At 42.0% G+C, this 13,556-nt stretch overlaps 1 protein-coding gene across 3 annotated transcripts in view; it reads right to left on the bottom strand.

Annotated features, from left to right (window-relative positions):
* Positions 1–346: 346 nt before the first annotated feature.
* Positions 347–13,556, bottom strand: part of BTBD1 (BTB domain containing 1) — a 74,706-nt gene continuing 61,496 nt past the window's right edge. For 2 of the 3 annotated variants that reach the window (XM_030189616.1, XM_030189614.1), the window contains exons 6-8: positions 9,775–9,862; positions 8,749–8,895; positions 347–1,367 (exon numbers count right to left, since the gene is read on the bottom strand). In XM_030189616.1, the coding sequence (XP_030045476.1) occupies positions 1,209–1,367; positions 8,749–8,895; positions 9,775–9,862 (394 nt within the window). In that variant the 3' untranslated portion in view covers positions 347–1,208. The remainder of the gene's footprint in view (positions 1,368–8,748; positions 8,896–9,774; positions 9,863–13,556) is intronic. The other variant, XM_030189615.1, reaches the window with a different exon arrangement.

Raw genomic sequence — 13,556 nt, forward strand, 5'->3', positions numbered from 1 at the left:
CACCCACACTCTCAACGGGGTAGGATGTTATGCCTTCCTCCTTTATTGTAAACTAAAATGCAATGATAACATTAAGCACGGTCAGATTCTATAAAAAATCTACTGAACCTGAGTTCAACTCGCCTTCAACTACTCCTGAAAAAGGTGCAAGCCAAATCCAAAAGCAGACTATTGGATAATAATTAGTTTAAGTCTGCAACAGGCAAATTGTGTCATACTCCTTATTAGTTGATATGTAAATTCTGGATATCTTCATTAGTGTCCTACAGCTAAAACAAAATAGAATTTAGAATCAAACAACACACTTTTCTAATTATGTTAAATCAAAATCCAAGTCTTAGAAACATGAAATTCCTATTGTATTTCCTGGTCCAAATAATTAAGGCACCAAAAAAAAAAACCCACCCCAGAACACACTTTTAAGAGTCATTTTAGCATAGTATTATGAAAAATCAAGTGCATCCAGTTCCAAAACGCTGCCATTTGTAGTTTTATCTTTTCACATCTTTTGAACACAGTTATGTACAATTAAATTCTTGCAATTTATATATGCTCCAGAATGTCAACATCAGTCTTTTTATTGGCATCCTTGAACACCGACGGCAGAAATTCTGCATATATTCTCTCTGACAGAGATATAAGGCTGACCTAAATCTTACAACAGTCAGTTCACATTACTCTAAATTTGTTTGAACCAACATTTCTATGGCTACTTTTCATGTTTTACTGAAGAAACAAAAAATTATGAAATCAAAGTGTAGATGGAATCAGTCTGCGAGTGATGAAAGATTTTGCCAAGGGTTGAAATTTTTGCAAGAAATTCAAGAGAAGGGTAATCTTCATTATAGACTGTACACGTTTTGATGATCAAATGAGAAAGCTTCCATTCAGAGGACTTCCATGGTAGTGTTACAATATGCTAAAAATGAGATATGAAATGTCAGGTATAACCACGCTTAATAACTACTATTTAGAATTACAACAGCTTTTACAATTCTTGGTCATGTCTTCCCTCATGCTTTCAACTTGTATTATATATCCAGTTCACACATTCTGACACATCCCATATGAAAAACTTTGTTCTTATTAGGGATTAAAATGCATGTACAAACTCAGAACACATTTCACATTTTAAAGTGCCCTCAGAAGCTAGATGTATGCCATCAATGGGAGTTACACATTGTTACTAAGATAAACACGTAACACAATTATGTATAAAAGATAATTTCTGGTATTTGACCATCTTCAACTGATGTTCCATTATTATTACCAGGGCAACTAAAAAAGAAAAAACAGGTTTTGCTAGCTGTTGAAGATTCATGGATTACTTTCTTCAGTCCTTTTGTTCCATAGTGAGAATCTGGGCCCTAAAAGCAAAAACAGAAAAACAAACTGATCTTAAGCTACATAGTTAAAGCAATTAGTGTATTTTAAAACATTACAAATCTACCTCATTAGTTCCAAAGACGATTCCTGCATGCTTACATTAACTGCTAAAACAGGAGGACCTTGCGAGACTGGGAGAATGGGCGTGCAAGTGGCAGATGAAGTTCAATGTTGACAAGTGCAAAGTGATGCATGTGGGTAAGAGGAACCCGAATTATAGCTACGTCTTGCAAGGTTCCGCGTTAGGAGTTACGGATCAAGAAAGGGATCTGGGTGTCGTCGTCGATGATACGCTGAAACCTTCTGCTCAGTGTGCTGCTGCGGCTAGGAAAGCGAATAGAATGTTGGGTGTTATTAGGAAGGGTATGGAGTCCAGGTGTGCGGATGTTATAATGCCGTTGTATCGCTCCATGGTGCGACCGCACCTGGAGTATTGTGTTCAGTACTGGTCTCTGTATCTCAAAAAAGATATAGTAGAATTGGAAAAGGTACAGCGAAGGGCGACGAAAATGATAGTGGGGATGGGACGACTTTCCTATGAAGAGAGGCTGAGAAGGCTAGGGCTTTTCAGCTTGGAGAAGAGACGGCTGAGGGGAGATATGATAGAAGTGTATAAAATAATGAGTGGAATGGATCGGGTGGATGTGAAGCGACTGTTCACGCTATCCAAAAATACTAGGACTAGAGGGCATGAGTTGAAGCTACAGTGTGGTAAATTTAAAACGAATCGGAGAAAATTTTTCTTCACCCAACGTGTAATTAGACTCTGGAATTCATTGCCGGAGAACGTGGTACGGGCGGTTAGCTTGACGGAGTTTAAAAAGGGGTTAGATAGATTCCTAAAGGACAAGTCCATAGACCGCTATTAAATGGACTGGAAAAATTCCTCATTTTTAGGTATAACTTGTCTGGAATGTTTTTACGTTTGGGGAGCGTGCCAGGTGCCCTTGACCTGGATTGGCCACTGTCGGTGACAGGATGCTGGGCTAGATGGACCTTTGGTCTTTCCCAGTATGGCACTACTTATGTACTTATGTACTTAACAAAAATTTTCCTCATTAGCAGGTACATAGAATTGGAGGAGAACCCCTCCATTGACACCAAAAACAATCTTTCAAAACAAAAATCAAAGCACGTGATCATATGTATTATAATACAAAGAAAAGACTAATTTAGAAAAAAAACAGCACACAAGTGTGGTACTCAAGGTATTACAGGAATACCATCAAGGTTATCCTCATACCACATAAAGCGAAGATACTTACCTGTAGCAGGTATTCTCCCAGGACCATTGGAGCCGACTCTGTGGGTGCTGTGGGTGCTTGAGCACCCCCAATATTGAGAAAATTCCTTGTATGTGTCCAGGGAGGAGTTATTTTTATTGGGCTTAGCACCCCCAATAATTTTGAAAAGTTGGCTCCTATGCCCAGGACAACAGGCTTCATATATTCAATGGGTGACGCCGATCCGTGTCACCTGGTCCGGCATTTTGCCAAAGCTAAAAAGAGAGCTTTGTGGAGCGAATATGCGAGTGCCTTCCTGCCCGCCGTGTGAACGCGGTTTCCTCAGTTTATGTTCAAATCTTTTTTATTGAAAGTTTATGCCATACAGTATACAATCTTTAATATATATAGGAATGTCTTATAATGTCTTTTGCTTTAATACAACCATGTACATCACCACCATGTAACCCAAAACCCTCTGTAAAACCAAATGTATATTCTCTTCTATTTCCAGTATCCACGACAAATTGTAAGCCACATTGAGCCTGCAAAGAGGTGGGATAATGTGGGATACAAATGCAATAAATAAATAAAAAATAAATAAAAATAGCCATAAGTATGAACAGTTTACAAGGAAACATTGCACTATATCAGTATTGTAACCCACCCAGCTGCAGCTGGTGCTTGGTGAAAAGATCAAATGCAGTAAAATAACATATTTACAGTAATAGCAACAGTTATGAAGTAGTAACATTGCTCATACAAACGATATAAAAGGGTTCCAGGTTTGTATGATGATCTATATGCTTGGTTTCCTCAGCTTTAAAAGATTCATACTTATAAACTAAACAATTGAGTAAATTTCACTCCAAAAATTATTGTCTTCAGAGCTATTAACATCAAACTCAATACTGATGATTGAAATAGTATTTATAAAGTATATTAAATTGAAAACATCTTAAACCATAGCCTTGAACATTGTATAGCTCCATGGCAGTTTATCATAAGCATATCAGCTGTTGTGCAAACATATTCTCCCTATCCATCATCAGATTCCCCCCTCCCTTCCACCCTCTCCCCCCCCTTCACCACCCTAAATCCACATATCCCCCACTCGCAACATTCCTTCCCTATGATAATGGCTTTATATATATCAGTGAATGTTCTGCCCGCCGGAGGGAATTCCTGCTCCCCATTTTAATCCCAGTAATCTCGGGGTTCCCCAAGATCTCCTGAATCAAAGGATCTAATGTTATTGCAAATAATAATGGGGATAATGGGCAGCCCTGGTGTGTTCCCCAGTTAACTGGAAAAGTTGATGAATATACACCATTAACCAATACCCTCCCTGTGGGCCCTTATATAATATGGAAACTGCTCTTTCAAAGAATCCCCCAAATCCATATGTGCGCAACGCTTCAAATAGGAACTCCCACTTAACCCTGTCAAATGCTTTCTCGGCATCAAAACTTATTAGTAAGGAGTCTTGTTTCATGTTACATACCCACTCTTTCTATGCTAATATCATCCGAATATTTTTAACAATCTGTCTGCCCTTGATGAACCCCACTTGGGGCCTCGCAATGATCGTAGGCAGCAGCCCTGCCAAGCGTTTTGCCACGATCCCTGCAAGCAATTTAGCCTCATAGCTAATTAGTGCGATGGGCCTATAGGATTCTGGCCTTGTCAGATTTTTCTCTGGCTTAAGGAACGCCATTGTATCTGCTAATCGTAAAGACGATGGCAGTTCGCCCATTTCTATAGATGTATTAAAGGAGTCCGCCAGCAGCTTAGCTATATCTGACTCCAGAAGTTTAGATAACACTACTCGGTATCTGTCCGGGCCCGCTGCTTTGTTCAATACACTACTCCCTATCTCCCTTCAAATCTCTTCAGGGTCTACAGGCTTATTCAGCAGCAAACATTGTTGCTCTGAGAGTTTTGGCAAGTCTAAATTATTAGGATACATCCCTGGATCCAGCTCATCTGAAGAGTCCGACTCATATAATTTAGCATAATATTCATGAAATACCTGCTAAATCTCTTCATCAGTATGTACCATTCTTCCCAAAGGCTGATGTATGGACAATACTTTTTGCATGCCCTTCTTTTGCCTCACCATTCTTGCTAAAAGTCTACCCTGTTTATTCCCATATTTATAGAGCTGATACCTATAGCAGACAGCTGATTTGGTCGCCTTTTGGTGCAGCAGTTCATTAAGAGCTGCTTGAATGGCCAAAAGCCTGTCTCGAATTTGGCTTGTTGAATGTACCCCATATGCTTTCCGTAGGTTTACTAGTTGTCTTCCCAGCCTAAGTATATCCTTATCTCTTCGTTTTTTTCTTTACACTACAATACACAATTATCTCCCCCCTCAGGACAGCCTTCGCTGCTTCCCAGTAGAGAACAGGGTTGTGGCTATGTAGACCATTATAAAGTTTATAGTCCATCCATGTTTCTCTGATATGTACTAGAAACTCTTGATCATAATATAAATCCAGGGGAAACATCCACCATCTCTGTGGTGTCTGGGGATCCTGCTCTTTCAATTCTACAAATATAGCCGCATGGTCCGATATTATTGTTGGTTCTATATCCGCAGCCTGGACCCTGGCAAAGCTCCCATCATCTACCAACAGATATTCTATTCGTGATTGTGTGTGGTGTGCCACGGAGTAGTGGGTATAGTCCTTAACATCCGGGTTCAACAACCTCCACACGTCGACCACCCCCATAGTATCGCATAAAACGGTATTCCCTTTGTGAGATCAATGGATGTTCTATGAGGATTGTGAAATCTATCCATACCCGGATCTGCTACTATATTAAAGTCTCCTCCTATGATCATCCCCATATGATTAACAGATTGAAGTTTGTTAATGAGATTTCTAAAAAAATCGTTTGTTGTAAACATTGGGGACATACACATTACCAAAGAGAAATGAGGATCCGTTCACCAGTACCTGAGCAATATCTCCCCTCGGGGTCCAAATGCACCTGTTGTTGTTCAACCTGGAGACATTTATGAAACAAGATCACTACCCCTGCTTTTTTTCCCCACCGCTGGAGCCTCTATCATACTGCCCACCCAAGTTTGTAATTTCTTATGTTCCTGAGATGTTAAATGTGTCTCCTGGAGCATATCTATAGACACCCCCTTCTTTTTAAAATTATAGAGTGAGTATTTTCTCTCTTTTAATTGGCGATGATATGCCTCCTACATTCCAAGAATATATTTTCAGCCCCATTATGTGATCTCCACGAGTGCTCCCATCCTATACATTATATAAACCATCACCAAGCGAGCATGTTGTCCCAGCCTCAACATCCCCGCATATGCACCCCAATAGTCATTTCAGCTTCCTATGACCTCATACACACTCTCACACAAACCCCTTGTCTTCATATCTCCATCCAACCACTGTGTCATTCCCCTTAGCTCTGTTCCTAGAACCCCCCCCCCTTCCCCGCATCCTTCCCCAATTCTATACCTTTCCTCAACCAGGATAAGTCACACTCCGTCGCCCACACCCACCCCCTTCAGTGACTCCTTTAAAGTCATAATTACCTTATCCACTAAACGTACTACCCCATTCTCTAATCCTATCGAGTACTGTCCCCTTATGTGTCAAATCATTATATATCCTCCGTCTAACACAATACTCAGTTATTCGCACTGCCAGCATACTTCTCCATTATGTTTATTTTATTTATTTATACCCCACGTTTTCCCCACCTCTTTGCAGGTTCAATGTGGCTTACAATACATCATGAGTAACAGAAATACATGAGAACATATACATGTAGTGATAACTGCAGGACTTTGGGTAGTATGATAATGATAAAACATGATATTGTTTCACATCCCGCCCTCGTTATCCCCAGCTATAATTAACAGTCTCACCACCTCTTCTGGAGACATAACCGACAGAGGTAGCTTCATGCAGTCCAACCGCCTAATCGCCATTACAGTCCGTTGTTGTATTCATTTGTTGTAAATATTCTCTGACATCCGCCACCTGATCAAAATGCCTGGTCGTGCCATTAACTGTGATCCGCAGTTTGGCTGGATACAAGAGTGCAAAATGAATCTTCTTCCTATATAATTCCGTACACAACAGCATGAAGGCTTTCCTTAATTGCTGCACGTGCTGAGAGTAATCCTGAAAACACAATATATTATTCCCCTGATAAGTGAGTTGGCACCCTTTCTGAATCTCGTTCAGAATCTGTGTCGAAAGTTCCGACTTTTAAAGATTATAACTCTCGGTCAGTTCGCAGATGGGCGAACCGGCCCTATCCAATGCGCTCGTTCTACACAGAAATGCTGAAGTTGGTCTCCAAGTTGTAAAGCATGAGGAAGCCATTCTTCCAGGAAGGTTGGTAAATTTTTATCCAGTAGCATTTCCGGGAATCCAACTAACCGCAGATTGTTCCGCCTACTGCGGTTCTCTAGGTCATCCACCTTAGCTTCCAAGTCCGCCACCTTCTGCTCCAGTTTTGAATGTGCAACTTCCCACGTCGATGTGTTTTATTCTAAGTCAGAAATACGCTGCAGGCCCGAATCCAGCTCCAAACACATGTTATCTATTCACTCATGTGCCTCCGCTGCCCGATTATATATTTGTTGCAAATTTTTATCCAATGCTGCCTCCACCGCCACCGTCACTTCAGCAGTAATTTCGGCCACCCATGCTGATCCAACTGTTGTCTCCCCTGGTCGGCCATTTTGCTTTCAGCTGGCCTTGATTTCTCCCGATCCTTCCGTACCAATTTCGTCGCCATTTCAGCGCTTATGGTGTAATCTCCTGCTCCTCCTATGGGGTAAGCGATTTCAGGGTATTTGTATTCAAAATCGTGTTATTTCTTCGTCATTAACCTGCTATTTCGCTGATTATTGGTGGGCGTGCATGGAGCTTTGCTTTTCAGCGTCTGCTCTGCAGCATGGCGACACATGACCTCGGTCTCCTGAGTTTAATACTATAGCAAAAATTAAGTAAAACTAACAAAGGAGCAACTTCAAGGGGAGGTGGGAGGGACTGTGAGAATATAAAGCCTACTGTCCTTGGAGAATACCTGCTGCAGGTAAGTATCTTCGCTTTCTCCAAGGACAAGCAGACTTCTATCTTCTCATAAGTGCTGAATCCCTAGCATCCAGGCTCACCGAAAAACAACAAATACTGGTCAACTGGGCCTCACAATGGCGAGGATATTATACAGATTAACCTGAAAGTATATACAAACTGAGTGACAGTGCAACCTGGGACAGAACAAAACAGGCCTAGAGGGTAGAGTTGGATTCTAGACCCCAAACAGATTCTACAACACTGTCTGCCCGAACTGTCATGTCGGGTATCCTGTTCAAGGCAGTAGTGTGATGTGAATGTGTGGACTGATGACCACGTCGCAGCCTTACAAATTTGTTCAATGGAGGCTGACCTCAAGTGGGCTACTGTCGCGGTCATGGCTCTGACATTATGAGCCGTGACATGAGCCTCCAAGGCCAGCCCAGCCTGGGTATAAGTGAAGGAAATGCAATCCGCTAGCCAAATTGAAATGGTATTGGTAATAAAACATGCCAAAAATGGCTAAATTGATCTGTAGGTAGTGGAATCTGAATATTTGTTGTTGGAGATGAAACGTACCAAAATAGGAGATGGTCTTTACAAAGACCTTTGCAAGAGAAGTCCTCTTAGAAAGAGAATTACAAATAGATACACTATCACAAAGAGGACTTCTCTCGCAAAGGTCTTTGTAAAGACCAATCAATCTCCTACTTTGGTACGTTATTACCAGTACCCAACATTGAGATTTTACTTTATTGAAAGGCTCCCGAGGCAGGCACATTTAGATGAAACACTCTGCTGTGTCGAGTGTTTAGGTTCCATCAATAGTGTTCAGCTTCCATCAATAAAGAGAGTGTTCTTTCCAACTCCTGTGTTTCCCATGGTTTCTTTTTGAAGAGCCATCATCTGTTTCCCACTCCCTCCTCTTTGCTATCAAAAGCACCACATACTTTAATGAAAATACACAAAATAAATGCATTCAATTTTTCTGTGAAATCTCAAATATTGTGCAGAAAACATGTTATAAATTAACTAGCATTACCTTTTACTCATTCTATAAAACATTTACTTACTTTGAGTGTTGCACATGCTGTATAGCATATACTGGGCAAAATCTCTATTGGTTCTTTAAACATGACTCTAAATGTGTTAGGTGTTCCATCACAACTAAACCCAGTATCATTCTGGCCTAATGTCTGATTTTTTTCATATTCGATAATCTACAAAGAAAAAAACATAAAAAGGACAGAGTATGAAATACACACCAGATCAACTATAACTAAAAACATGGAACATAGCATCACTTAAATGCACACACTATATACCTAAACAGTTACATACTGCCTTCCTAGTTCTGTTCTGAATAAATGCTCTTTTTAAAAGCACAATTGTGTTGGAAGCACAGCCACTTAGATGATACTCAAAAGTGAAAAGGGAGGGGAAAAAAACCTCAAGGTTTGGGCCATGGAAGAAGTGCAAAAAGGGCTTTCTCCCATTTTACCTACCAGTCAGGCTTTGAGTAAGCCTTTGCACCCATGGGCAGCAGAACAGGGTGTACCATAGCGGCCATGACCCTACCAAATTTCTGACCCCACACAGCCTCAGCTCCAGGGAGAGAGTTTGATTTGTTTGGTTCTCATAAACAAACAAATTTGTTTTGCTGCCCCTATCAAAAATCAGGAAAAATAAACATTTAAACGTTTCTGAAGCTGTGTTTCATTAGTGAATGGTAGGCAAGTCATTTTGATCAGAATTCAAAAGTCTAGATGTCTTAGGTATAACTAGGATTCAAGTTCCAATATAGAAGATAAAACGCAGAATGCAAGACTTTTTAAAGCAGTTTTTCTACGATGATGATTCCACTCCAAATGAAATACACTTGCCAAATTGCAACTTGAGACTAAAACATAGTGCAGCATCATTCAAAAACTTTGTTTCCATGGCAAAAAGACAAATATTTTTAGAAACAAAATTATAGGCACTTTACTTTGCACAGTCCTGTTGTACAAGCACTCATTCTATAACTGGGAAGGCAGCTTACAGGAATGACAATCAGAGGAATAGAACATGAACTGTGGTAGAGTAAAAATAAAGAATACCTGTATATTGACTTGATAATCTGTGGGCCCATGAATTGAACCATATAGTCCAAATCCCACAATAGAAATTCTTCTATTAACTGTAAACCTTTATGAAAACACATACAAGTTAATTCAGCAAAAAAACAAAAAGACAGCATTGCTGTACTAGCCTAACTTGATAAAATAGTAAGAGATCGCATAACAGAGTACTAGAAATGACAGAGCATGCCCTCTCCTGAATATAGGTACCTCCTACCATCCAATTTAAGCCAGATTTCATTAGCCGAGGTGACATACAAGCCATGGCTGTGGGCCAGCGCAGTAAATGCGTCAGGGGGCCCTGGCCTTCAAAGGGCGCCGTCATACCAACAATTACCGCAGATGCAGAAACAAAACTTTTTATCACCCCATGAGAACAGATAAAAAAAAAATTTTGTTCCCGAAGTAAAAAAAAAAAAAAAAAATCCTTTCCTCCCTTCCCATCTTCCTCCCCTCAGGTCTCACTTGCAGGATCCTGCAGCGATTCACAGTAAGAGGCTGTAACCATGGTTTTCTTCCTGCTGCATCCTGCCCTCTCCATTCCAACTTCATGTTTAGCATCAAAACAAAAGTTGCAATACAGAGGGTGGGACGCGGAAGGAAGGCTACAAAGACAGCCTCTGTGAATCGCTACCAGCTGCAGGAACCTGAACTGAGGTATGCAGGGAGAAGGAAGGGAGGGGAGATAAGTGCTGGCTAGACCCATGGGAGGGACAGGAGAGGTGCTGGCTGGAGCATGGGAGGGGGAGGAGGAGGAAAAAAAAAGAGAGAGGGGTGCTGGCTGGACCCATGGGAGATTGGAGAGGGGGCTAGAGGGAAGGTAAAGAAATGCAGGACCAAGGGGATAAAGGAAGGAGAGGGAGCCATATACTGAACCCAGAGCGGGAAAAAGAACGGGAAAGAGGGTAGGAAGGTGAACCAGATGCTGGAAGAGGTGGGAGAGAAGCTAGACACAGGGAGGCATCAGAAACACAGGAGAAATAATGTACACATGGGGAGGGACACAAAGGAGAGATGCCGCGTAGGGATTGTATATAGACACAGAGGGGCAATGCAGACTCAGAAGGAGAGGACATGGAGATAGAGAGGTGATGATGGATGCGGGGATATGAACACGGGAGATACTGGACAGGAAAGTATAGGGACACAGAAGGGAGATGTTAAACGTGGGGGATGATAGTGACACAGAAATGGAAGATAGATGGAGGACATGGAGAGAGAAGAGATGTCAAATTGATATGAGAACCTGAGAAGTTCCGAGAGGACATTTCTCTGGTAAGTGAATGCTATTTTGCTTTGGGAACTTAAAGATTGGGAGTTAAGGAATTGTAGGTTAGTGTTAGGCAAAATAAAAATATAAAAAGCAAATTTTATCAACTAATCTCCATGGAACAGGTGGATGTGAAGCGTCTGTTCACGCTTTCCAAAGATACTAGGGCTAGGGGGCATGCAATGAAACTACAGTGTAGTAAATTTAAAACAAATCGGAGAAAGTATTTCTTCACCCAACGCATAATTAAACTCTGGAATTCGTTGCCGGAGAACGTGGTGAAGGCGGTTAGCTTGGCAGAGTTTAAAAAGGGGTTAGACGGTTTCCTAAAGGACAAGTCCATAAACCACTACTAAATGGACTTGGGAAAAATCCACAATTCCAGGAATAACATGTATAGAATGTTTGTACGTTTGGGAAGCTTGCCAGGTGCCCTTGGCCTGGATTGGCCGCTGTCGTGGACAGGATGCTGGGCTCGATGGACCCTTGGTCTTTCCCAGTGTGGCATTACTTATGTACTTAAGTAGTCTTTTCCACTTAGTTTTAAAAACTTTGTACCACAGCATTAACAGATAGAATCTAGCAGGCACTGCAGGATCCAGTTTAGTCTTCCCACCCACCCACCCCTAGGACAACTCTTCATTTATAGTCAGTTATTGTAATTAGGGTAACAAGGAATGCTCTTACAGAGTTTAAATACATTTTATTACCATCTAAGAAGGAAACATTAACTAAATCATACAATATACTATATAAACTAAAAGACACAAACTACAAACTGCCCAGAACACAGCGGCTAGGCTCATCTTTGGTAAATCAAGATTTGATAGTTCAAGACCACTGCGTGAGAAGCTGCACTGGATTCCTGTGAAGGACCGAATCGTTTTTAAAATTTGCACTTCGGTGCACAAAATCATCTATGGTGAAGACCCTGCTTATATGGACACCCTAATTAACCTGCCGCCTAGGAACTCTCACAAATCAGCTCGTTCGTACCTAAACCTCCATTACCCAGTTTTCTATGGCCTCAAGTATAAGACCACTTATGCATCCTCCTTCTCCTATCTCAGCACTCAATTGTGGAATGGGCTGCCTCAATTGGTCAAACTTACTCCTGATCACCCGACCTTCAAGAAGCGCCTCAAGACCTTCCTTTTTAGTAGAGCATACGCTTCAAACCCGCCTGGCATCTCTTCCTTCTGAATTCCAACTGACATAGCGACACATTGTTCACCCCTACTCTTTCCCCATTTCCCTCCTTAGCTATTTCCCTTACCCTTTTACGACTGTTTGTTTGCTGAATTGTTATATGTTTTTATAGACTGTTGTACGCCACATTGAGCCTGCCCATGGGTGGAAATATTGTGGGATATAAATGCTGTAAATAAATAAATATTAGGCTAATATCCTTAATACTGTAGCAAGTTTTAAATTATTGAAAAACTCAAAAACACTAAGATGGAGTCAGAAGTCCAGCAGCGAGAGGGGTGCTATCCAGTCTTTTGCATTGAGTGTCACATGTATGATTATCCCCCAGTTGGTGAGATGTCATATGTGTGTGCCCGATGCAAAGAGCTCCTAGCTCTCAGAGAACATGTCCGTTCTCTTGAGGCTAGAGTAGCAGACTTGGTGGAGCTGAGGGAGACAGAGGTACATAGAGGAGACCTACAGGGATGTTGAAGAGAAGTTCCACCTCCAGTCTGGTAGCCCCCCTGTGCTACCTTGGAGGAGGGAGGTTTCCTAGAAGGACAGCATCACCCTGGTGAAGTAGGAAGTACTCCTGCAGCCAGGACCTGCCCACCAGCAGATGTACTATCCTCTCGCACCGAGGATATGTCTCCAAGTGCTGCCCGGGAGGGAAAGGTTAGGACAGTTGTAGTCGGTGAATCGATCATTAGGCATATAGATAGCTGGGTGGCTGGTGGACGTGAGGATCTCCTAGTGACTTGCCTGCCTGGTGCGAAGGTGGCGGACCCCACGCATCGATCTAGACAGGATTTTAGGTAGTGCTGGGGAAGAGTCAGCTGTCTTGGTACATGTGGGTACCAATGACAGGAAAATGTGGGAGAGAGGTTCTGGAAGCCAAATTTAGGCTCTAAGGTAGAAAGCTCAAATCCAGATTCTCTAGGGTAGCATTTTCTGAAATGCTACCCGTTCAACGCGCAGGGCCCACGAGACAGGCAGCGCTCCGGAGTCTCAATGAGTGGATGAGACGATGGTGCAGGGAGGAGGGTTTTAGATTTGTTAGGAACTGGGCAACATTCTGGGGAAAGGGGGAGCCTATTCCGAAAGGATGGGCTCCACCTTAACCAGGGTGGGACCAGGTTGCTGGCAGGCATCGGCATTTAAAGGAGATAGAGTGGGAGGGCATGGAGGCACGGCATGTTCCAAATGTGGGCAGAGTCCTCATTCCTTCTATCATGCTATGTGGGCTTGCCTTAGGGTGCAAACGTTTTGGGCCAAAGTTAGAAGATATTTAATTCAATTGGTG

The sequence above is a fragment of the Microcaecilia unicolor genome, chromosome 1, assembly GCF_901765095.1.
Source record: "Microcaecilia unicolor chromosome 1, aMicUni1.1, whole genome shotgun sequence".
NCBI lineage: Eukaryota > Metazoa > Chordata > Amphibia > Gymnophiona > Siphonopidae > Microcaecilia > Microcaecilia unicolor.